The 23423-nt window shown below is 39.4% G+C and overlaps 1 protein-coding gene across 1 annotated transcript; it reads left to right on the top strand.

The window, feature by feature from the left end:
- The first annotated feature begins 287 nt into the window (after positions 1–287).
- LOC110487583 (protein rapunzel) lies at positions 288–22508 on the top strand. The gene is made up of 3 exons (XM_021559487.3): positions 288–454; positions 16731–16820; positions 17322–22508. Exon 3 carries the CDS (start codon positions 17372–17374, stop codon positions 18545–18547), a length of 1176 nt encoding a protein of 391 aa, XP_021415162.1. The 5' UTR covers positions 288–454; positions 16731–16820; positions 17322–17371; the 3' UTR covers positions 18548–22508.
- Positions 22509–23423: the final 915 nt, after the last annotated feature.

Genomic DNA, 23423 nt, shown 5'->3' with positions numbered 1-23423 from the left:
ATTCCATCTCTACCTGCAGCTGAGGAAATGAGCCTAATTGGCATGATAACATAATTTTAGAGGGTACTTTATGTAAAAACGTTTAAGCAGAGGTACACGGAGTCATAAACATCGATAGTGATAATGTGTGACAGTTTATTTACATTACTCCCTAAACAACCATCAGCCCCAGCAATATAAGCAGTTACCATCAGCAGATGTTTTAATAGCATTAGTAAAATTATTTTGTCAGTTATTTGTCAAAGGAGTGTAAGTTAGTATAGTTTCCATGTTGACCAGGAAAATATGCTGACATTTGTTCAACAACTTGTTTAACCACCACCCAAGTTTAGCTCTCTCTCTCTATGGGTGTGTCACTTTAACTGTAATATGATAACCATATGACCAATAGGAAGAGAAAAACAGATCATACAAATTATTTGCTTTTCTTCCTCAAACTACAGCGAATGAAAAGGTGAGTTTTTAGACAAGCATTATTGCATATGAACATTTCAATGTTTCTTCAATAGGCTTATACAGTTATTGGGATGTTTTCCAAAAGTTTTCGCAGCTGTTTTCATTAGTTAAGCAATTCTTTAACGAGTCGTCTGGTAAACTTGGCTATGACATTTTGAGATCCGACGACATCTTTGAATACATTACTTTATAATGTCATGTGCACATTTAAATAATATCCAATGTTTTACTGTAAATTGCGCAAAACACAATGTGAACTTCTGTCAATACATTAGATTGGCGTTGGTAGCCTAGAATATGTGACATAATGTGCTGGCTTTTTCCAGGAAGTGATTCTCGTGGCCATAATTATATATTGTCATGATTAAAGTACTGCAGTGGCAACAGTGCTGAATTTAATCAATTGACGTATTGTTGCAAGGCCTTATCATATCAATCCACGAGGTATGCTGGCTGTATAGGGAGTTAAACAAGATACTGAAATAAAGCAATTAGAGCCCTTGTTGAACGAGCTAATCGATACATTTCCCGTTAAGAGGCCACATGAACAGCTTTTAACAACAACAACTGTAATATGATTGCACTTCTCAGCTTGCAAAGATCTATGTCCATTTGTTAAATGCAGCCAGTCATGGCCGGTCAGTGTTTATGTGGGCAAACTTCACAGGATGATTTGACCACCTCCCTCAACTAGTCCTTAATCTACATAGATACTGTAGCGTACTGCTCGTTTGGGCCACTCAAATGTTGCCATTTATTCTTGCAGTTTGAAATAATTGTTATTTAATTTAGGACTCAAACCATAAAAAGAAGAAACTACCAAATATCTATCTTGATGGCCAGATATTGATATACAAATGGATAAGTTATGATGTTGACATTATTACTTCAGTAGGCCTAACAGTAGGCTCTTCAGTGGACATCAGTTAATGTACATTTTAAGGTTGACTGGCCTGCTTGTTATTTGGTGAATTGTTTGGCCTGAGATATACCTCCCTTGTAGAGCTACAGATATAGCCCTTTTGACTCTATACCCACTGGGCACAGATGTAAATTCAACGTAGTTTCATTGAAATGACGTGGAAACAACTTTGATTCAACCTGTGTGTTGGCCTAATTCTTTCACATCTGAAAATGTACAATCACCATCACTTTACCCTGGATAATTTGTCTGCTTTAGTGCGGTAGAGATACTTCACATACACTCAGACCACGAGACAACCCCTGGGAGTTAGGGTTTTAGTGGAGAGCTGAAATGTCTCATATTTTTTTAGCATGGCAGCGTGGGTGGCTAAATCAAATGAGATGGATGTTTTTCTATCCTAATGCATGCCATTTCACTTCCATCCATCATTGAACAGGCTTCTAATGCAGATGTTCTATCAATGAGAGCTGTGTTGTTTTTCAAAGCCATTTGCACCATCATTTTTATGATAGCTGCTGATCTAATAGTATCCGGCCATCTGATGGATTATAAATTCTAATCAATTACATTTGACAAGGCTGTCAACTTTTGAAGAAAGCGTGGAGTGAGATTTGCAATGCAAATTGAATTTCCCCCTGGCACAACCCCTAGCTGAGGGGTCTGTGGGTCCTTAGGCCTATGACCAGAGTGCAAAATTAAAACCACAGGTCAGGATGCTTTGAACATGAAATTAACACTCAAAAGAACACTTTTTGGGGGCTGAAATTGTAATGATATTTAGTTGGTTTGACACTTTATTCAGACAGTAATGAAATGAGATGGGAGAAACAGTGGGATGGTTGGAAGCAGGGATTGATCCCTGTTCTCAGGTGGAAAGTTGTATGTGACACGTGCCGAGGAGTGTTATCACTTTTCAAATGCTCTGCACAATAAATACTTATATTAATGGTTGATGGCAGTGGGTAACCAAATCATAGATTGCAGTATACAGTTGAAGTCAGAAGTTTACGTACACTTAGGTTGGAGTAATTAAAACTATTTTTTTCAACCTTTCCACAAGTTTCTTGTTAACAAACTATAGTTTTGGCAAGACAGTTAGGACATCTGCTTTGTGCAGAAGTCATTTTTCCAACAATTGTTTACAGACAGATTATTTCACTTATAATTCACTGTATCACAATTCCAGTGGGTTTACATAGACTAAGTTGACTGTGCCTTTAAACATCTGTGCCTTTAAATTCCAGAAAATTATGTAATGGCTTTAGAAGCTTCTGATAGGCTAATTGACATAATTTGAGTAAATATGAGGTGTACCAGTGGATGTATTTCAAGGCCTACTTTCAGACTCAGTGCCTCTTTGCTTGACATCATGGGAAATCAGAGAAATAAATGTAGACCTCCCCAAGTCTGGTACATCCTTGGGAGCAATTTCCAAATGTCTGAAGGTACCACATTCATCTGTACAAACAATAATACGCAAGTATAAACACCATGGGAGCACGCTGCCGTCATACCGCTCAGGAAATAGACGCGTTCTGTCTCCTAGAGATGAACCTACTTTGGTACGAAAAGTGCAAATCAATCCCAGAACAACAGCAAAGATGCTGGAGGAAACAGGTGCAAAAGTATCTTTACCCACAGTAAAACGAGTCCTATATCGACATAACCTGAAAAGCCTCTCAGCAAGGAAGATGTCACTGCTCCAAAACCGCCATTAAAAAAGACAGACTACGGTTTGCAACTGCACGTGGGGACAAAGATTGTACTTTTTGGAGAAATGTCCTCTGGTCTGAAGAAACAAAAATAGAACTGTTTGGCCATAATGACCATCATTATGTTTGGAGGAAAAGGGGGAGGCTTGCAAGCCGAAGAACACCATCCCAACCGTGAAGCACGGGGGTGGCAGCATCATGTTGTGGGGGTGCTTTGCTGCAGGAGGGACTGGTCCACTTCACAAAATAGATGGCATCATGAGGTAGGAAAATTATGTGGATATATTGGAGCAACATCTCAAGACATCATGTTAAAGCTTGGTTGCAAATGGGTCTTCCAAATGGACAATGACCCCAAGCATACTCCCAAAGTTGTGGAAAAATGGCTTAAGGACAACAAAGTCATGGTATTGGAGTGGCCATCACAAAGCCCTGACCTCAATCCTATGGAATGTTTGTGGGCAGAACTGAAAAAGTGTATGCGAGCAAGGAGGCCTACAAACCTGACTCGGTTGCACCAGCTGTGTCAGGAGGAATGGGCCAAAATTCACCCAACTTATTGTGGGAAGCTTGTGGACGGCTACCCAAAACGTTTGGCCCAAGTTAAACAATTTAAAGGCAATGCTACCAAATACTTATTGAGTGTATGTAACTTCTGACCCACTGGGAAGGTGATGAAAGAAATTAAAGCTGAAATAAATCATTCTCTCTACTATTATTCTGACATTTCGCATTCTTAAAATATAGTGGTGATCCTAACTGACCTAAAACAGGGAATTTTTACTTGGATTAAATGTCAGGAATTGTGAAAAACCGAGTTTAAATGTATTTGTCTAAGGTTTATGTAAACTTCCGACTTCAACTGTACTTGTCCATAGACTGCTTTCAAGTTAAGGACACAAACATTTTGTATTTTGTAATTAGGGCTGGAAGAAAATGCTGCTTGCTTTCCAGGAGGGTAGGCCACTCCTGATCTATGCTTCCCAAGTGCTGAAAATGTTGTTGTTATAACAATGAATTTCTCAATCACCCGACCTTCAAGAAAAATCTAATGAATGTCAATATTTGGGTGGTTTATGTCTACTAGTTGAAGATCCTTGCCATCGTCTTACTCTACCTAGACAAAATATGTGCACAATACTAAAATGAAATTCTATTTGAGGCCCGTGTGACTTATTCCAAACTGTCCATGAATGGCTGCAAAAATACATAGTCTCATATAATTCATTTTCAAAGACACAAATAGGCATATCAGATTTCATATATGTGATTACACTGGCAAAATTGGAAGAAGTGGAATAATAAAATAACAATGGGGGAAAACAGTGTTCATGCTGACAAGCACCCTAATTACCCTATATTTTACCCCATTATGAAGAATGAGAATTGTTCCACTGATCAGACTAAATAAAGTAAGTAGATAATATCTCCTGAAGACAAGATTACATAAATCTGCCCCTACACCCTCCCTTACCAAATCATTTGTATATTTATGAGTTCACAATCTGTTTGACAAAATTATTTTCATAGTTACAAATCAGGTCACCCTACCAAACCTCCCTGCTAAAACAAGTGGACTAATACAAGTGTGGATTAAATCGACTTTAGTACGTGCTGTCAAAAGGCTGCATTCTGCAATAGAGCTCGCCAGCTTGTAGACCTAAAACCCAGAAATGAGTTGCCTCTTTCGTTCAGCCATCCCTATTGGAAAAAAATGATGGTGAAAGAGTTTTGGAATAAACCCCCAAAATAAGGTCTGAGGTTAACACAGGCTTATGAGATCTTATAAGTTTTATTCTATGAGATAATAGCAGTCAGTTAACATGACCTTTATGAATTAATCCAAAATGATTTTTTTTAAAAACACAAAAAGTGATGTTGGCTGATGAATGTTATTTCATAGAACAAAACGTATTAGAGCTCGTAAGTCTTTGTTTACCAAAGACCTTATTTTCGACATTTATCCCAAAACCCTCCAAAAACGCCATTAATCTTTCCCATGGGCTTTGTCCGACCAACTATGGGGGAGTTAGTGCCGAAAAAAAGACGGCATTACTATTTCCACCTTATAGGGACGAGAATAATAACATCATCATTTTGTTGACATTGTACATAAACCAGAGCTATCATGTCGCTCTTTGTACACTTTTACAAACTCTGCGGAGAACGCTCTCTCTCCCTATTCATTCCCCGCTATAATCTTGAGGGGAATTTCTTTAAAACGAGCATCCAATCCCCTTGATCCCTTATATAACTAGACCAATCAAATGCTTCAATGTGCCGCAGTTCACAGTGCTGTGGCAAGACAATGGGCGGATTCGATTATGCTGAGCCGCGGGTCACCGGGCAAAGGTCCGTCACGTCAATGGCCGAAAGCAGGAAGGGAAGAGCGCTATTCTCAAATAGAACAGTAATATGTGCCACTCATTTTGTCAACAAGGTAGCATGGTGCATCTTCCAGAAACATACATCTATTTTCCATAAAATCCATGTTAGAAAATTCAAACAATTTTTCATTGGGGAGGCAGATAACGCGTTTTTATCAAAAGTAAATCACTTTTGCATGGGTAAACACACAATCCTACTAATTCCTACACGTGCATAATTATGTCACTTTTGCTTTGAGCCAACTTAACCATGGGCTTTGAACAGGGCACCTGGCTCACTCCCTGGAGGCAGCCCGTTCTCTTATCGAATGCAATCAACTTTGAGCCGATGCAAAACACACCAATATGGGGGGTGATTCATGCCAGAATTAAGCGTAATGAAGCTAATGATACCTCTCACCAAGTCACCTAATGTCTTCCTAGCGCCGTGCTGTAAAATAACACCATGAATTAACATGGACTGTCAATGGAGACAAGTTTGTTTCTAAGGTGTCAAACTGCTAACACATTCATGTCACAGGACATGTACACATACATAGTGTTCACGTCATGTCACGTGTCAGTTTGCGTGTACTTTTATTAAGAATGATCTTACCATGAAGTGTCTGTTTGGTTCATCGATTTAATTTGTCGATTTAGCTAAAATAGGCCTATCACCTCAATGCAAAAATTACGAGGCTAGTTGATATCGCAGCCACCATTACTGTGTAGATATTCCTATTTCTTGCATCCATATGAAATCAAGGTCTTCTTAGTAGCCTAGTGGTTAGAGTGTTGGGCCAGTAACCTAAAGGTTGCTGGATCGAATACCAAAGCTGACAAGATTAACTTTTTTGTCGTTTTGCCCGAGCAAGGCAGTTAACCCACTGTTCCCCGTGCGACTGAATACACGTATATCAATTAAGGCAGCCTCCAGCACCTCTCTGATTCAGAGGGGTTGGGTTAAATGCGGAAGACACATTTCAGTTGAATGAATTCAGTTGTACAACTAACTAACTAGATATCCCCTTTAATTATCTTTGTTGGAGGTAGCCTAGGTCTCTAGTGGTGCATTGAAAACAACTTCCGACTTCAGTGCATTCAAGACAACTGGGAACTCTGGAAAAAAAACAAGCTGACTAGGATTTTTGTTTTATTTTGAACAGTCATCCAACTCGGAATCTCTGGCATCTTTCTCTGACCTGAAAATCACTGATGTCATGATTTGACCTTGTTTCCCCCCCACTTCCCAGTTTCCCGGAATAACAGTCACAATCACTGTCACCATGCAATCCTTCGTCTATGCATTTCTGTTGAGATGTCTTATGATTAAAAGCAGGGTTCGATTTGAGGGGGTATGTGTGGATATCGGCCTTGTTATAGACGTGCAAAAAGCATATGCTGCCACTTGTTTGCTTAGCCATAGGAAAAGCAATGGACCAGATTTTATAAAGCGATCTAGGCTATAACAATGATAAACTCCACGATTATTTCCGCAGTCTACTAGACTATCGAAGGTCTTGCACAGCCTAAACATCCCAGGAAAATGTGGTTGGTTTATTAAATGCTCTGCAATTTAGCGCTATGCCTAATGCAAAATACCAAAATGTTAGATTCGGTATGGGTCTATGCATTGACCAAACAGCTTAACAGATAAAAGCATGAATTATTCAAGAGAATCCCATTGAATCAGGCGATTCATTTCAGTGCAGTTGCGTTCTTATGCATATCCTTAGACTAAACGGAACCGAAAACACCCCAGCCTGTTTTGATCACAGATCATGATGAAGCCTGAACATTTAGGCTGTTTGTCATTGATTTAGCCCAGAATTGCCTACAGCTTTGCTGAATTGACAAACAAAAGCCTGACTAGGATCCCGATGTATTATTATTTTTTATCTTTATTTAACTAGGCAAGTCAGTTATGAACAAATTCTTATTTTCAATGACGGCCTCGGAACAGTGGGTTAACTGCCTTGTTCAGGGGCAGAACGACAAATTTTTACCTTGTCAGGTCGGGGATTCGATCTTGCTGACCTTCCGGTTACACGTCCAACGCTCTAACCACTAGGCTACCTGTCGCCCTGCCACTTTCCCCCACGTCAAAATTATTACCAATTAGGCTAAATGTATTCCTATTAATTTGCATAGGCTAACCATTGTGATTAATGTTATTTACCATCTTCTGCTTTTTATGAATGAACAGGCATCAAGGTAAACATGTCATTTCAATGCCCCCCACACGCACACATTAATTAATGATCCTTACCTTACAGATCACAAAGTGAGCTAATTTCCACTCCATACATATGCAAATACATTTGATTCATACACTGGCTTGTCTGGCTGGTATGTTTTCATTTTAATCAGGCATTCCCTTATCTACACTCAAATCATTTCAGTCCTCAATTACGAAAATAAATAAATAAATCATAGCTCATTAGTACACCCTTGTGGTTGAATATATATATATTGAATATCTTAAGATACAATTAATAATGTTGAACTAACAAATACCATCAAGAGATACGTTACAATTTACAGTATCGAACACGTTATGAAGCTGCTGTGAAAACCATTCTAGCAATACTTTAGATTTAAATATATAGCTCTTGATAGTATCACTGATATTAAATAAGCTTTCGTATCGGCCTCACAGCCTTCGTCAGAGCTTTTGTGAATTTTTTAAAATTAGCACCCTTATGTAGACCTAGCCCCACCCACATCCGTTCCACGCATGGAAAGGGGTTGGAGGTGAAGGAAAAACAAATAAGTCCTACCAAATATAACAATATGCATTTCATAAATACTACAAAAGTGTATAAATAAGACGCTTTAAACACGTCTATAAAACCACAATGAGGACATAGCAAATTTTCATTAATCATTGGGTACATCATACGAAAAACATCAGAGTAATCTTAAATAGGCACATAATTCATGTTCAAATTCACAACATAACATACATAGGCATTTCATCATTAAGTCCTTTAGGAAATAATGTCTGGAGGGTGAAAATCCAAAAACATTCTCTTTAACTCAGAGTATTATTAATATCCCCTCCCCTGTCTGATATCTTAACTTTCTCTATGCCACAAAATAGAAAGGTAGAAATGTCATGCTTTAGGTCATTAAAATGTACTGCGACTGGATAATCCCTGTCGTTTTTCCTGATTTAGCTTTTATGTTCACTAATTCTCTGTTTGAGGGAGCGGGAGGTTTTACCGACATAGCAGAGCCCACATGGACATTTAATAATGTAAATAACATGGGTGGTAGAACACGTAATGATGTCATTTATTTGGAACCGTTTTCCTGTGTGTGGGTGGCAGAAATATTCACACTTCATCATATTGTTGCACTGTGCGCATCCTCTGCATTTATAGCTTCCATTTGGTAGAGAGCGTAAAAGAGCCTAGCTGATTTTCTTTTGTGGCTGGCAGTTGGCATGAACCAATTTACCGCCTAAATTGCGACCTTTCCTATACACAATAAGTGGTGGATTTTTAAATTCAGCCGGCAAAGCTGGGTCCGATGATAAAATATGCCAGTGTTTCTTGACCACACCTCCCACTTTTCGCGAATTCAAAGTATATGTAGTTGTGAACATCACGGAGTGTTATTTAGCTTTAGCGGGTCTTTGTTGTAACAGTTCATCTCGTGTTTTTCCCAATGCCAAATTAAGAGCTTCATCCACACATTGTGGCAAATAGCCTCTTCTTAGAAACCTAATGCGCATCTCCGCTGCTTTTTCTAGATAGTCCTCTGTGGAGTGGCATATAACGGCGCAGTCTGAAAAACTGGCTTCTTGGAAGTCGTCTTTTTAATGGCTCAGGATGGAAGCTGTCCCCCTGTAATAGAGTATTTCTGTCAGTTTCTTTTCTATACAGAGTTGTAAACAGGGTTCCATTTGATTTCTCAATCCACATATCGAGGTAATGAACACGTTGTCACGAGTGTCACATTCAATAGTGAATTTGAGATTGGGGTCAATGTCATTGAGTAGTGCCATAAAATCTGACAGCTCTTGTTCAGTTCCTTCCCATATGCAAAAAAAATGTCATCAATATATATCGATACCACTTCAGGACTTTATTTAAAATGGATTTTCGTTTTCATTATTAACAAAACGTTCTTCAAAAAGACCCACATAAAGGTTAGCATAGCTCGGAGTGAATGTGGAGCCCATCGATGTTCCACTCGTTTGGAGGTAGTATTCGTCATCAAACCTAAAATAGTTACACTTCAAAACATATTCTGCCAGCTCTAGAATGAAGTTTGTTGGTGGATATTCATTAGTATCTCTGTCTCCCAAATAGTGTGCTAGTGCTGCCAGCCCCCCCACATGGGGAATGCTGGTAAATAGACTCTCGACATCTAATGTGACCTGAATACAGTCTTCTTTTAAACCCGTTATTGGTGAGATCTTGTTTATGAAGTCTATAGAGTCTTTTACATATGATGGCAGTGCTTGCACATGAGTTTTAATAAAAGAGTCTACAAAGTTCGACAATAGCTCTAGCATTGAGCCAATTCCTGCAACCACTGGTCTGCCTGGATAATTGCCTTGTTGTGTTTTAGGTTTGTGTAATTTCGGTAAAATGTCAGCAGAGATATTCATATTCAGGTTTTGAGATGAGGTGGTTTAATAGGGCTCCAGATTAGAGCATATTTACCTTTGGAACACCTGTGTGGGATCAACACTCAGTTTTCTATAGAAACATTCATTACTGAGTTGTCTCTGAATTTCTTCTTTATATTTTTCATAGTCTAAAACAACCACAGCACCCCCCTTGTCTGCAGGTTTAATTACCAAAGATGAATATTTCATTAATTCATTAAGTGCCTGTTCTTCTGTTCTAGTGAGATTTTTCTGAATGTGGTTTGTTTGTCTCGTATTTACTGACATGGCTTCTTGTTCGACTAACCTACAATAGGTATTAATCGAGGAGTTGTTAACCATGGGACAGAATTTGCTTTTGGGCTTAAAGTGGGTACCAGTTCTTTGATGTGTTTCTAGGCCCGAAACAGTATTTTGTGAAAACACATGCTTAAGTTTAATCTTGCAAAATAATTTAAACAGATCTACTTTCGTATCGAATGGTTTATCTGTACATGTAGGTACAAAAGAGAGGCCCTTAGATAAGACGGAGACTTGAGCGTCAGTGAGGTCTGCGGTTTCCTTTTTCCTTCATCTTGTTCAGCTGTTGCCATACACCTGCAAAAAGATTGCTCAGTTGTACGAGTGCCTTTTGAATAAAGGCAGAGTAAAGGGAACAGGTTAGGAGACAGACGTAAACAAGCAAACACACAGGTTAAATGAATGTCAGGTATGTAAAAATACAGTTATTGAATGATTTAATTTAAATGTTTGATTAGACATGCAATAATGTTAATGGCAGACAGAAAAGAAAGGATACCTGTCTAATATTTGATGTCAGTGGGGTTATAAGGGATGGTCCCTGGAAAAGATAGAGAGATGAGTTGTGAGAGAAACTCCAGCGTGGTGTCATGACCACTGGAGTCATACACCTTAACAGTACCTACCTGAAAGTGGCGGTTACTTAACGTGACCCAGTGGTTAACCTTGAGATTGACTATTTGGAGAAACCCCTGGGCCAGTGTTGGTACTGCTGACAGCATGGTGATGCCGCCCACCACAAGGCAGCAAATGCAAATAGTTATCATCTCAGATTTTTATATTCACCTTAACGGATGTTGACCCCAGCTAGGAGTGAAAAAGCACCAAGCTTTCCCAGGTCTCGCCTTCCTTTCGTCCTTCTTCCAACCCAAGTCATTCACCCAGATGTCGAAGCACTTGGTCCCCTTGATTCTTCTCAGGTGGCTTTCCTTCTCATGTGCCCTGTCCATGTTCAGTCTCACCTTGATTGAGAATATAAATAAATGCAATTATATTTCATATTATTACAGACACATCTCTTACATATCTCTTGGAAGTCCAGAAAATAAATTAACAGCGGACACTCATTTTTACCTGGTCAAAAACCTCAGTCCGTGCCTGAAGGTGGTCTTCGAAGGCGTTCTGATCTGGTTCGACAACTTCAACATCAGGTGGAGTATCAGTGACCTCAAAGTACGTTATACGAAAACAGCAAAAGAAAAACACTAAGTCAATCAAAAAATAATATACTACAGTATATGCAATAATGTTATATACAATTGTATTGTGGTGAAGAAATATAATACACCTAGAATGTACCACATATTTTCCTAATCTAACAAAACCAGGCTATTACGCTGCTAGCTGGTGCTCATAAATTTATAAAACATGTACTTTATACATTTGTCAAATTACCTGCAGTCATTGGGGGGACACAGTATGGATGAATGATTAGTCGACCGGACATAAATAGCACTCCTAAAGAAGATGCATTCAAGTTCAAGTTAGCTACCAACTTCAAAGAGGGAACTTTAGCTAGCATAAAACCCACATGGCAAACTGAGATTCGGCAAATAACATATAAAGATTGGCTTATTTGACGCCAAACCAAAAGCATTAGTTACTAATAACATAAATTGCTAATGTACGATGTAAAAGGTGGATTTTATGATGTAATGTCAACTTTACACATTTCTATCCCGGGACCAATCAATTTTCAACTCATCCACAGCAATTTTCCATAGATCTGCTGTGGATTACCCAGAATCCCATACCTTTATCACTGAGTGTATTAGACAATGTAAACACACTAATCCACCAGGATTAGTACCCATTTTATGCAGGAATTTAACAACTTAATTACACCATTACACTACAACCATTACATTAAACTGACATTGACTGAAACCAACTAGGCTAGAGCTAACTACTATAGCGCTTAGCCAAGCAAAATTTGGTTAGCATCAAGCTAGCGAACTGTTAAATGCTATTTTCGTACAAATATTAACACTAACACATTTTATCATGCCATCACATATTTACGTATATTACCTAAAGTAAACGGAGCCTTTGTTCATAGAAAATAAAACAAATTGTATCTAAAACGTTGAACAAAAACTTTCTGTACTTTAATCCCTTCTCGTTCATGTAAACCATTAGCAACCTTGCCTAACTCCATGAACTTAATTACAATGGGGAAAATACCAACCAGTTTTTCTGCCTTCAAACATCACCAAAAACTGCCTTCAAATATCACCAAACGCATGGACTATGTAGTTAACCATGTTACCTCAAAATTTCGAGTCATATTGCATTTTTGCACATTACATACAGTGCCTTGCGAAAGTATTCGGCCCCCTTGAACTTTGCGACCTTTTGCCACATTTCAGGCTTCAAACATAAAGATATAAAACTGTATTTTTTTGTGAAGAATCAACAACAAGTGGGACACAATCATGAAGTGGAACGACATTTATTGGATATTTCAAACTTTTTTAACAAATCAAAAACTGAAAAATTGGCCGTGCAAAATTATTCAGCCCCTTTACTTTCAGTGCAGCAAACTCTCTCCAGAAGTTCAGTGAGGATCTCTGAATGATCCAATGTTGACCTAAATGACTAATGATGATAAATACAATTCACCTGTGTGTAATCAAGTCTCCGTATAAATGCACCTGCACTGTGATAGTCTCAGAGGTCCGTCAAAAGTGCAGAGAGCATCATGAAGAACAAGGAACACACCAGGCAGGTCCGAGATACTGTTGTGAAGAAGTTTAAAGCCGGATTTGGATACAAAAAGATTTCCCAAGCTTTAAACATCCCAAGGAGCACTGTGCAAGCGATAATATTGAAATGGAAGGAGTATGAGACCACTGCAAATCTACCAAGACCTGGCCGTCCCTCTAAACTTTCAGCTCATACAAGGAGAAGACTGATCAGAGATGCAGCCAAGAGGCCCATGATCACTCTGGATGAACTGCAGAGATCTACAGCTGAGGTGGGAGACTCTGTCCATAGGACAACAATCAGTTGTATATTGCACAAATCTGGCCTTTATGAAAGAGTGGCAAGAAGAAAGCCATTTCTTAAAGATATCCATAAAAAGTGTCGTTTAAAGTTTGCCACAAGCCACCTGGGAGACACACCAAACATGTGGAAGAAGGTGCTCTGGTCAGATGAAACCAAAATTGAACTTTTTGTCAACAATGCAAAACGTTATGTTTGGCGTAAAAGCAACACAGCTGAACACACCATCCCCACAGTCAAACATGGTGGTGGCAGCATCATGGTTTGGGCCTGCTTTTCTTCAGCAGGGACAGGGAAGATGGTTAAAATTGATGGGAAGATGGATGGAGCCAAATACAGGACCATTCTGGAAGAAAACCTGATGGAGTCTGCAAAAGACCTGAGACTGGGACAGAAATTTGTCTTCCAACAAGACAATGATCCAAAACATAAAGCAAAATCTACAATGGAATGGTTACAAAATAAACATATCCAGGTGTTAGAATGGCCAAGTCAAAGTCCAGACCTGAATCCAATCGAGAATCTGTGGAAAGAACTGAAAACTGCTGTTCACAAATGCTCTCCATCCAACCTCACTGAGCTCGAGCTGTTTTGCAAGGAGGAATGGGAAAAAATGTCAGTCTCTCGATGTGCAAAACTGATAGAGACATACCCCAAGCGACTTACAGCTGTAATCGCAGCAAAAGGTGGCGCTACAAAGTATTAACTTAAGGGGGCTGAATAATTTTGCACGGACAATTTTTCAGTTTTTGATTTGTTAAAAAAGTTTGAAATATCCAATAAATGTCGTTCCACTTCATGATTGTGTCCCACTTGTTGTTGATTCTTCACAAAGAAATACAGTTTTATATCTTTATGTTTGAAGCCTGAAATGTGGCAAAAGGTCGCAAAGTTCAAGGGGGCCGAATACTTTCGCAAGGCACTGTACCTGAATTAATAGGGTAAAATGATGAGACAGAAAAATGTTCATTTTCAGAACTAGTCATTCTCCATAATGAAGAAGAAATGTTAAATATCTCACTAACTCACTTCATTGACGTGACAGCTCCCCTAGCAGCAGTAATTATATTCATACATTAAATGCAAAATAACAAAATAAAACATAAAAAATATGACCACGTGGCATATGCTTGAGTACCACCTTGACATCTCTGATCTGCTTGCCTCAATAAATGAATACTAGAACATTGGTAGCCAGGATTAGCTATTTCAAATCAAACTTTGAATACAACAAGTGTAGACCTTACCTTGAAATGCTTACTTACAAGCCCTTAACCTACAGTGCAGTTCAAGAAGAGTTTATGAAAATATTTACCAAACAAACTAAAGTAAAACATAAAATAACAAATAATAAAAAGTAACACAATAATATAATAACGAGACTATATACAGGGGGTACCGGTACTGAGTTAATGTGTGGGGGTACAGGTTAGTTGAGGTAATTTGTACATGTAGGTAGGGCTGAAGTGACTATGCATTGTACAAAACAAATGGAGGGGGGTTCAATATAGCAGCAGCAGTGTATCTAGTCTCCTAATAAATGCATAACGGTGCAAGTTAGACAGTCACTCAAATCATTTCTGCCGCTTGTAAAACAAAACCAAAAAACATTTTATGTCTGTGTCGCCGCCGAGCTCTCAAATACCGCGCCAGTCTCTCACTTTATGAACAGTCACTGCAATCCAGATTCCTTGGGACGTCCTTACCCTAAACTAACACTAAACTTAACTAATTTACATTTATACTTGATAGAGGTGTGGACATCCCAAGGAGCCCAAATAGCACGGACTGTCTTGGAAAGTCTAAGAGCTGCTCTATTCGACTGAAGGGACCTTTTGCACAAAACATCCATTTAACTATTAATATAAATGTTGCTGAGGCAGTTTTATTTTTTTATTTTATATTATTAACATTTTACATTCATCTAATGTCTGCCATATGAGGTGTGGCGTGAGAAAATGGTCAAATGAGTGTGTCTCACATCCAAGGCGTTGTCAGCTTTGAATCATTGATGATGATTTAATAGAGTTAAAATCTCTAATTTTTTTAATTAACTAGGCAAGTCAGTTAAGAACAAATTCTTATTTACAATGACAGCCTAGGAACAGTGGGTTAACTGCCTTGTTCAGCGGCAGTTCGACAGATGTTTAACCTTGTCAGCTCGGTGACTCGATCTAGCAACCTTTGGGTTACTGGACCAACCTCTAACAGCTTGGCTACCTGCCGCCCCAGGTAGCCTAGTGGCTGTATTGAGATTGTTCTAGACTTCTTGGATTTTCTTAGACAATTCTCTCTCAGTAGTCTCTGTTTTCTATGGGCAAAAATACTGTGCCTCCCCTGACAGCTGTAGGTGAATAGATCGGGTTGAGAAATGAGGGTGACATCTTCACTGATCTTATGCAGTGTAAACCCACTAGGGACAGACCTCAGCAGCAGACAAAGGCAGACTGAGACGCTGACAGAATAGTTTCCATTGTCTTGTTGCTGTGGTTACTGGCATTACTGTGGAAAATGCACTCCTGCTCAGCAAGTTTAACTGTCCAACAGACAGTTTATCACTCCCACACCCTCTGTGGCATTGATTGGACTGGCTGAGCGAGCGTGGTGGGGATGGTGGTGGTAGTTGAAGGGCCAAAGGAGAATGGATTAGGTTTTTATTAATAAACTGTGAGCTTATAACATTGTACTTTGACCTGGAAGTAATTTAATGCCAATTGTCAAATACAATTCACCATGATTTATTTCAGCAGCGGTGTATACGTTATACTGTATAATAAATGTTCTTTAACTTTTTCTGTAACACATATAATGATAGTATTACATCTAAAATGGCCTCCAGGCTGAAATTAGTCTTATTTCCTGCTTGTATTATGTTATTCCAATGGTAGATACTGTATGTGATTTCCTCAAATGTACACTGTTACAATGCACTTAAGCACCACCCCTTCAGTCACAGTCTACTCTAGTACATCATAGTGTTTGAAGTTACTAATTGGCTTTCTGCTTGCTGTGCATACTTCATACTGTAGATCAGAGCTTCATTATTTGGTTGTTTTTTCCACATTTGGCACTTTGTTGACGTGTTATACAACACACTTGAATTAAGTGTATAATGCAGACAATAAATGGTAAATACTTAAAACATTTCTATAACATAAAACCATTAAAACACTACCTTGAAATACACATTTGAAACTCCATAGAGTATCTACCCCTATGTGTCATCCCTCACTGGTGAATTCTCTTTGCATTGTTGCCTTATTGCTCACTGGGTGTGTCCAGCTGTAATCCCAGCAGGCTTGGTTACTGAAATGTACACTGATCCCTCTCTCTTTCTTTATCAGTTCTCACTGTGAGGCCAGCAGGGATTCACTCTAGTTGAGAGTTTGAGCAGGGAAGCAGGCTACAGTCCAACAATAGCAGAACAGCTCTACGTAAGTTCAGAAAATAATATACTGTACGGAGGGAGGGAGGTAATCAACTATATGGGCCTAGCTTTTAAGACTTTGGTATTGCTGTTGAACTTTTCCTTCATTTTAACTAAGGCCTTCAACAATTGGCCCAGTGTTGTCTGGGTTTTGGGAGGGTTTGTCTGTGTCCCAACGCGCTCTAACGACACCTGTGGCGGGCCGGGCGCAATGCACGCTGACTCAGTCGCCAGGTGTACAATGTTTCCTCCGACACATTGGTGCAGTTGGCTTCCTGTTTAAACGAGCATTGTGTCAAGAAGCAGTGCGGCTTGGCAGGGTCGAGTTTCGGGGGGACGCATGGCTCCTGGCCTATGCCTCTCCCGACTCCGTATGGGAGTTGCAGCGATGGGACAAGACTGTAACTACGAATTGGATATCACAAAATTAGGGGAGAAAAAGGGGTAAAAAAAAATGTATAACAGTTCCGAACATCCTTTTGACCATGACCTTATGCTCTTTTTTCAGATGTTATACTGGTATTTGTTGTGCACTGAATAATAACAATACCAGCAAAGATGGCCAGCCAGCTACAGAAGATTGTATCAGAGAAGAAGAACATGGTAGAGACTGTAATGGAAGTGTTTGAACAGGGAGCTGAGGTGGTGGCCAGTATTGCAGGTGACCTCTTCCCTGTTTTCGCCATCGCTGCTCCCATCGTGAAATTGGCCCTGGACAATGTGGAGAGTAAGGAAGCTATGTTCATGAAGGAGCAGTTCCAGAAGGTTCGTGAACACCTGGAGGTGATTTCAGAGGAGATGCAGCGAATTAACGAGGAAATCAAGAAGAGCGGCGCGGACGCTGCCTACTTTTCTGTAGAGGAGAACATATCTAACCAGTTCCGCAAGTACATGGACATCCTCAATGCCAAACCCAAGTTTCGTGAGGTCAAAAAGAAGCTTTTCATGGAGCATTTTGTCAAAACAGGTTGCGACAAAAACCTACATACCCTCTATAGTGCCGTGACGGGAGACAACTTCTCTGGAGAGTCAGTGTTGGAGATTACTCTTAACTATGAGGAGAAAAGTCGACGTGCCATGGAAGACTTCTGTGCCAGGTTGAAGAACCTCTTTTGCATAGGCCTCATCGCTCTGATGGGTTACACCGCACTAAAGGACTGTGATGACGAAGAGAAGCTTCTTCAAGACTGGGGTGAAAAGATGAAGGAGGTGCAGGTGAAAATGAATGCTGTCATCGAGGACTGCATCACCAGCTTCTCCAAGCAGGCTGAACTGGATTCCCGGAGGTTGGTTAGGGACCATTCTGACCTGAGCAACCAGCAGCTGGCTGATGCCATTTTGGAGAAGCTTAAAAAAAAGTATGACTGGGTGTGCTGGTCTGTCCGTATATTCAGCTCCCCTTCGGGCCTGTTCTCAAACAAAAATAACATCCAGTGCCCCACAGGAAAAAATCGCTTTCAGGTGACAGCGACAGACGAGAAGCTGAACATCATGGTGTCCTACAGTGCCTCACCGGAGCCTCTGAACAAGGCCCACATCCAGCAGCTGATCCAGAGTCAGAAGAAACTCACTGTAGTGGGTACAGCTGAGCTCCTGTTTGAGCAGTTGCCAGGTGCATGTGCAGTCCACACGGTCAAGACTTGCAAAGACCTGGCCTGTGTCTGGAGCTTTGCCGAAGAGCTACACTACTGGGAGGAGCACAAGAACTTCTATGTTTGCGTTCACTGCAATTGACGTTTTCTCACTTAAAAATGAATTAATAATTAGCCATAGATACCAAGATTATATTCATTCCAATTTGGTCTTTGCACTAAGACTGACATTCCCAAGTACTTTCTCTCTTTCTCAGTTGAGTTCTGATCCCCAGCTATACTAATGAGGAGGAACATTGGCTAACACTTATTATAAAGCATGATACTTACCAAAGACTGTTTTACCTGTTAATCTATTCTTTGTAATTTAAACTCTGTGTTGCCTCTGATAATGTACATTAATCTTTGGGTATTGATACATATTCTAAATTGATCAAATCATAGAGTTTTTAGGAAGTGTGTAAATATAAAAGCCTGATGTTTGTATTGTCTGTAAGAAATCCCTCAACATTTTACATAATTAGAACTGCATTTTCCCTCTTTATATGCAGTTGAAGTCGGAAGTTTACATACACTTGGGTTGGAGTCATTAAAACTCGTTTTTCAACGACTCCACAAATTTCTTGTTAAAAGGCTATCATTTTGGCAAGTCGGATAGGATATCTACTTTTTCCAATAATTGTTTACGCACAGATTATTTCACTTTCACATAATTCACTGTATCACAATTCCAGTGAGTCAGAAGTTTACAAACACTAAGTTGACTGTGCCTTTAAACAGCTTAGAAAATTCCAGAAAATTATGTCATGGCTTCTGAGAGCCTAATTGACATAATTTGAGTCAATTGGAGGTGTACCTGTGGATGTATTTCAAGGCCTACCTTCAAACTCAGTGTCTCTTTGCTTGACATCATGGGAAAATCTAAAGATTTCAGCCAAGACCCCATAAAGACCCCACAAGTCTGGTTCATCCTTGGGAGCAATTTCCAAACGCCTGAAGGTATCACATTCTTCTGTAAAAACAATAGTACGCAAGTATAAACACCATGGGACCACGCAGCCGTCACACCGCTCAGGAAGAAAACACTTTCTGTCTCCTAGAGATTAACGTACTTTGGGGCGAAAAGTGCAAATAAATCCCAGAACAACAGCACAGTAAAATGACCTTGGGAAGATGCTGGAGGAAACGGGTACAAAAGTATCTATATCCACAGTAAAATGAGTCCTGTATCGACATAAACTGAAAGGCCGCTCAGCAAGGAAGAAGCCACTGCTCCAAAACTGCCATAAAAAAGCCAGACCATGGTTTGCAACTGCACATGGAGAAAAATATTGTACTTTTTGGAAAAATGTCCTCTGGTCTGATGAAACAAAAATAGAACTGTTTGGCCATAATGACCATCATTATGTTTGGAAGAAAAAGGGGGATGTTTGCAAGCTGAAGAATACCATCCCAACAGTGAAGCACGGGGGAAGTAGCATCATGTTGTGGGGGTGCTTTGCTGCAGGAGGGACTGGGGCACTTCACAAAATAGATGGCATCATGAGGGAGGAAAATTATGTGGATATATTGAAGCAACATCTCAAGACATCAGTCAGGATGTTAAAGCTTGGTTGCAAATGGGTCTTCCAAATGGACAATGACCCCAAGCATACTTCTAAAGTTGTGGCAAAATGGCTTAAGGACAACAAAGTAAAGGTATTGGAGTGGCCATCACAAAGCCCTGACATCAATCCCATAGAAAATTTGTGGTCAGAACTGAAAAAGTGTGTGCGAGCAAGGAGGCCTACAAACCTGACTAAGTTACACCAGCTCTGTCAGGAGGAATGGGCCAAAATTCACCCAACTTATTGTGGGAAGCTTGTGGAAATCTACCCAAAACGTTTGACCCAAGTTAAACAATTTAAAGGCAATGCTACCAAATACTAATTGAGTGTATGTAAACTTCTGACCCACTGGGAATGTGATGAAAGAAATTAAAGCTGAAATAAATAATTCTCTACTATTATTTGGACATTTCACATTCTTAAATTAAAGTGGTGATCCTAACTTACCTAAGACAGGGAATTTTTACTAGGATTAAATGTCAGTAATTGTGAAAAACCGAGTTTAAATGTATTTGGCTAAGGTGTATGTAAACTTCCAACTTCAACTGTATAAAACAGCACCTTAGAGTGAACTTTCACTTGCAGATTCAATTTCAACTGCTGCAATTTACATTCATATGGCACAGTGGAGGCTGCTGAGGGGAGGACGGCTCATAATAAGGGCTGTAACGGAGCAAAGGGAATGGCATCAAACTGTGTGTTTGATGTATTTGACACTATTCTACTCATTCCTTTCTAGCCAATCCCACGAGCCCCTTCCTCCCCAATTAAGGTGCCACCAACCTCCTGTGATATGACGACAACTCAACTGACATTTTATCATTCCTGTCTCTGTTATTTTGACACATACTGCTTCACTGAACCTGCTCCCATTCCATGTGATTTGATCAACCAACCCACTACACAGGCATGCTAAGACATATTATTGCTGTGAAGGTGGAGGGAGATATGCTTGTTTACTCATGAATGCCTAGCATAGATATGCTCGTCACATCTTTTTACCTGTTGTGATGTGCAACAGAAATGGTGGTATCACAGGTCATCTCGACTCAGTCCATAGTTCCACAACCCTATGAAGTACTTACATTTAGTATCATAATGTTTAACCCATTCCACTTTCCATGCATTCATTCTATTTTGCACCTTTATTTTCTGAGAAATGTTACTTGTTTTATATATTATCTTTTACAAAACATGTGGTAGATGACTGGATAGGCGCTATATATACTACCAGTCAAAAGTTTTAGAACACCTACTTTTAGAACACCTTAAAAACATTAGAACATTCAAGGGTTTTTCTTTATTTTGTAAATATTTTCTACATGGTAGAATAATCATGAAGACATCACAACTATGAAATAACACATGGAATCATGTAGTAACCAAAAAAGTGTTAAACAAATGAAAATATAGTTTAGATTTTAGATTCTTCAAAGTAACCACCCTTTGCCTTGATGACAGCTTTGCACTTATCCTCTGCAGCAGAGGTAACTCTGGGTCTTCCTTTCCAGTGGTGGTTGTCATGACAGCCAGCTTCATCACACTGTAGTGCTTGATGGTTTTTGCGTCTGCACTTGAAACTTTCAAAGTTCTTGAAATGTTCTGGTTTGATTCACCATGTCTTAAAGTAATGATGGACTGCCGTTTCTCTTTGCTTATTTGAGCTGTTCTTGCCATAATGCACTTGGTCTTTTACCAAATAGGGATATCTTCTGTATACCACCCCTACCTTGTTACAACACAACTGATTGGCTCAAACGCATTAAGAAGCAAAGAAATTCCACAAATGACCTTTTAACAAGGCACACCTGTTAATTTAAATGCATCCCAGGTGACTACCTCATCAACCTGGTTGAGAGAATGACAAGAGTGTGCGAAGCTGTCATCTTGGCAAAGGGTGGCTACTTTGAAGAATCTCAAATATAAAATATATATTAATTTTTGTAACACTTTTTTTGGTTACTACCTTATTCCAAATGTGTTATTTCATAGTTTTGATGTCATCACTATTATTCTACAATGTAGAAAATAGTAAAAATAAAGAAAAACCCTTGGATGAGTGGGTGTGTCCATACTTTTGACTGGTACTGTAAATGCGATCAATAATTATGAAGTGGTGGTTTGATGTCTATGGCCTGCATATTACAAACTATCCATTGCCAATCACTTCATCCTTTTTAAAGGGGATGAAAAGAACACAAGTCATTGCACCCCCTTAAACAAAGTAATAAGGACTCCATATTCAACATTATAACCTGGCTGGTTTGAGCACTGAATGCTGATTGACTGACAGCTTGGTATATCAGACAGTATACCACAGGTATGAAAAAAACATTAAATTTTTACTGATCTAATTATGTTGGTAACCAGTTTATAATAGCAATACGTCACCTCAAAGTAATTATTATTTTATTCTAGTATCTCTATCACTATGCCTTACTTGTATCACACAATTACTGTATCAAATAAAAACAAAGATGGATATTACTATGTTAATTTATTTTATCTTGATTTATTTGGTTTGCTGTTTGCCTTTGGTCACCACAGTATAATATGTTTGAGGAAAGGGCTGATACTGCACTGGAGGATTTCCTAAATCTGCATCTAAGGTGAGGAGTTACAGATCGGAAAAAATACATTTTACTCAATGTTATACACTACCATTCAAAAGTTTGGGGTCACTTAGAAATGTCCTTGTTTTCCATTAAAAGATACATGAAATTAGTTGCAAAATGAATAGGAAATATAGTCAAGACGTTGGCAAGGTTATAAATAATAATTTAAATAAAAATTGTGTCCTTCAAACTTTGCTTTCGTCAAAGAATCATCCATTTACAGCAATTACAGCCTTGCAGACCTTTGGCATTCTAGTTGTCAATTTGTTGAGGTAATCTGAAGAGATTTCACCGCATGCTTCCTGAAGCACATCCCACAAGTTGGATTGGCTTGATGAGCACTTCTTGCGTACCATACGGTCATGCTGCTCCCACAACAGCTCAATAGGGTTGAGATCCGGTGACTGTGCTGGCCACTCCATTATAGATAGAATACCAGCTGACTGATTCATCCATAAATAGTTCTTGCATAGTTTGGAGCTGTGCTTTGGGTCATTGTCCTGTTGTGGGAGGAAATTGGCTCCAATTATACACCGTCCACAGGGTATGGCATGGCGTTGCAAAATGGTATGATAGCCTTCCTTCTTCAAGATCCATTTTACCCTGTTCAAATCTCCCACTTTACCAACACCAAAGCATCCCCAGACCATCACATTGCCTCCACCATGCTTGACAGATGGCATCAAGCACTCCTCCAGCATCTTTTCATTTTTTCTGCGTCTCACGAATGTTGTTCTTTGTGATCTGAACACCTCAAACTTAGATTCGTCTGTCCATAACACTTTTTTCCAATCTT

Source organism: Oncorhynchus mykiss, chromosome 2 (genome assembly GCF_057628025.1).
Source record: "Oncorhynchus mykiss isolate SJ-2025 chromosome 2, ASM5762802v1, whole genome shotgun sequence".
NCBI lineage: Eukaryota > Metazoa > Chordata > Actinopteri > Salmoniformes > Salmonidae > Oncorhynchus > Oncorhynchus mykiss.
This window is presented reverse-complemented; position numbering and strand designations above follow the sequence as displayed.

What these genes read in the sequence shown, in the direction of transcription:
- LOC110487583 (XM_021559487.3), top strand. Translation starts at nt 17,372, where the DNA reads ATGGCCAGCCAGCTACAGAAGATTGTATCAGAGAAGAAGAACATGGTA.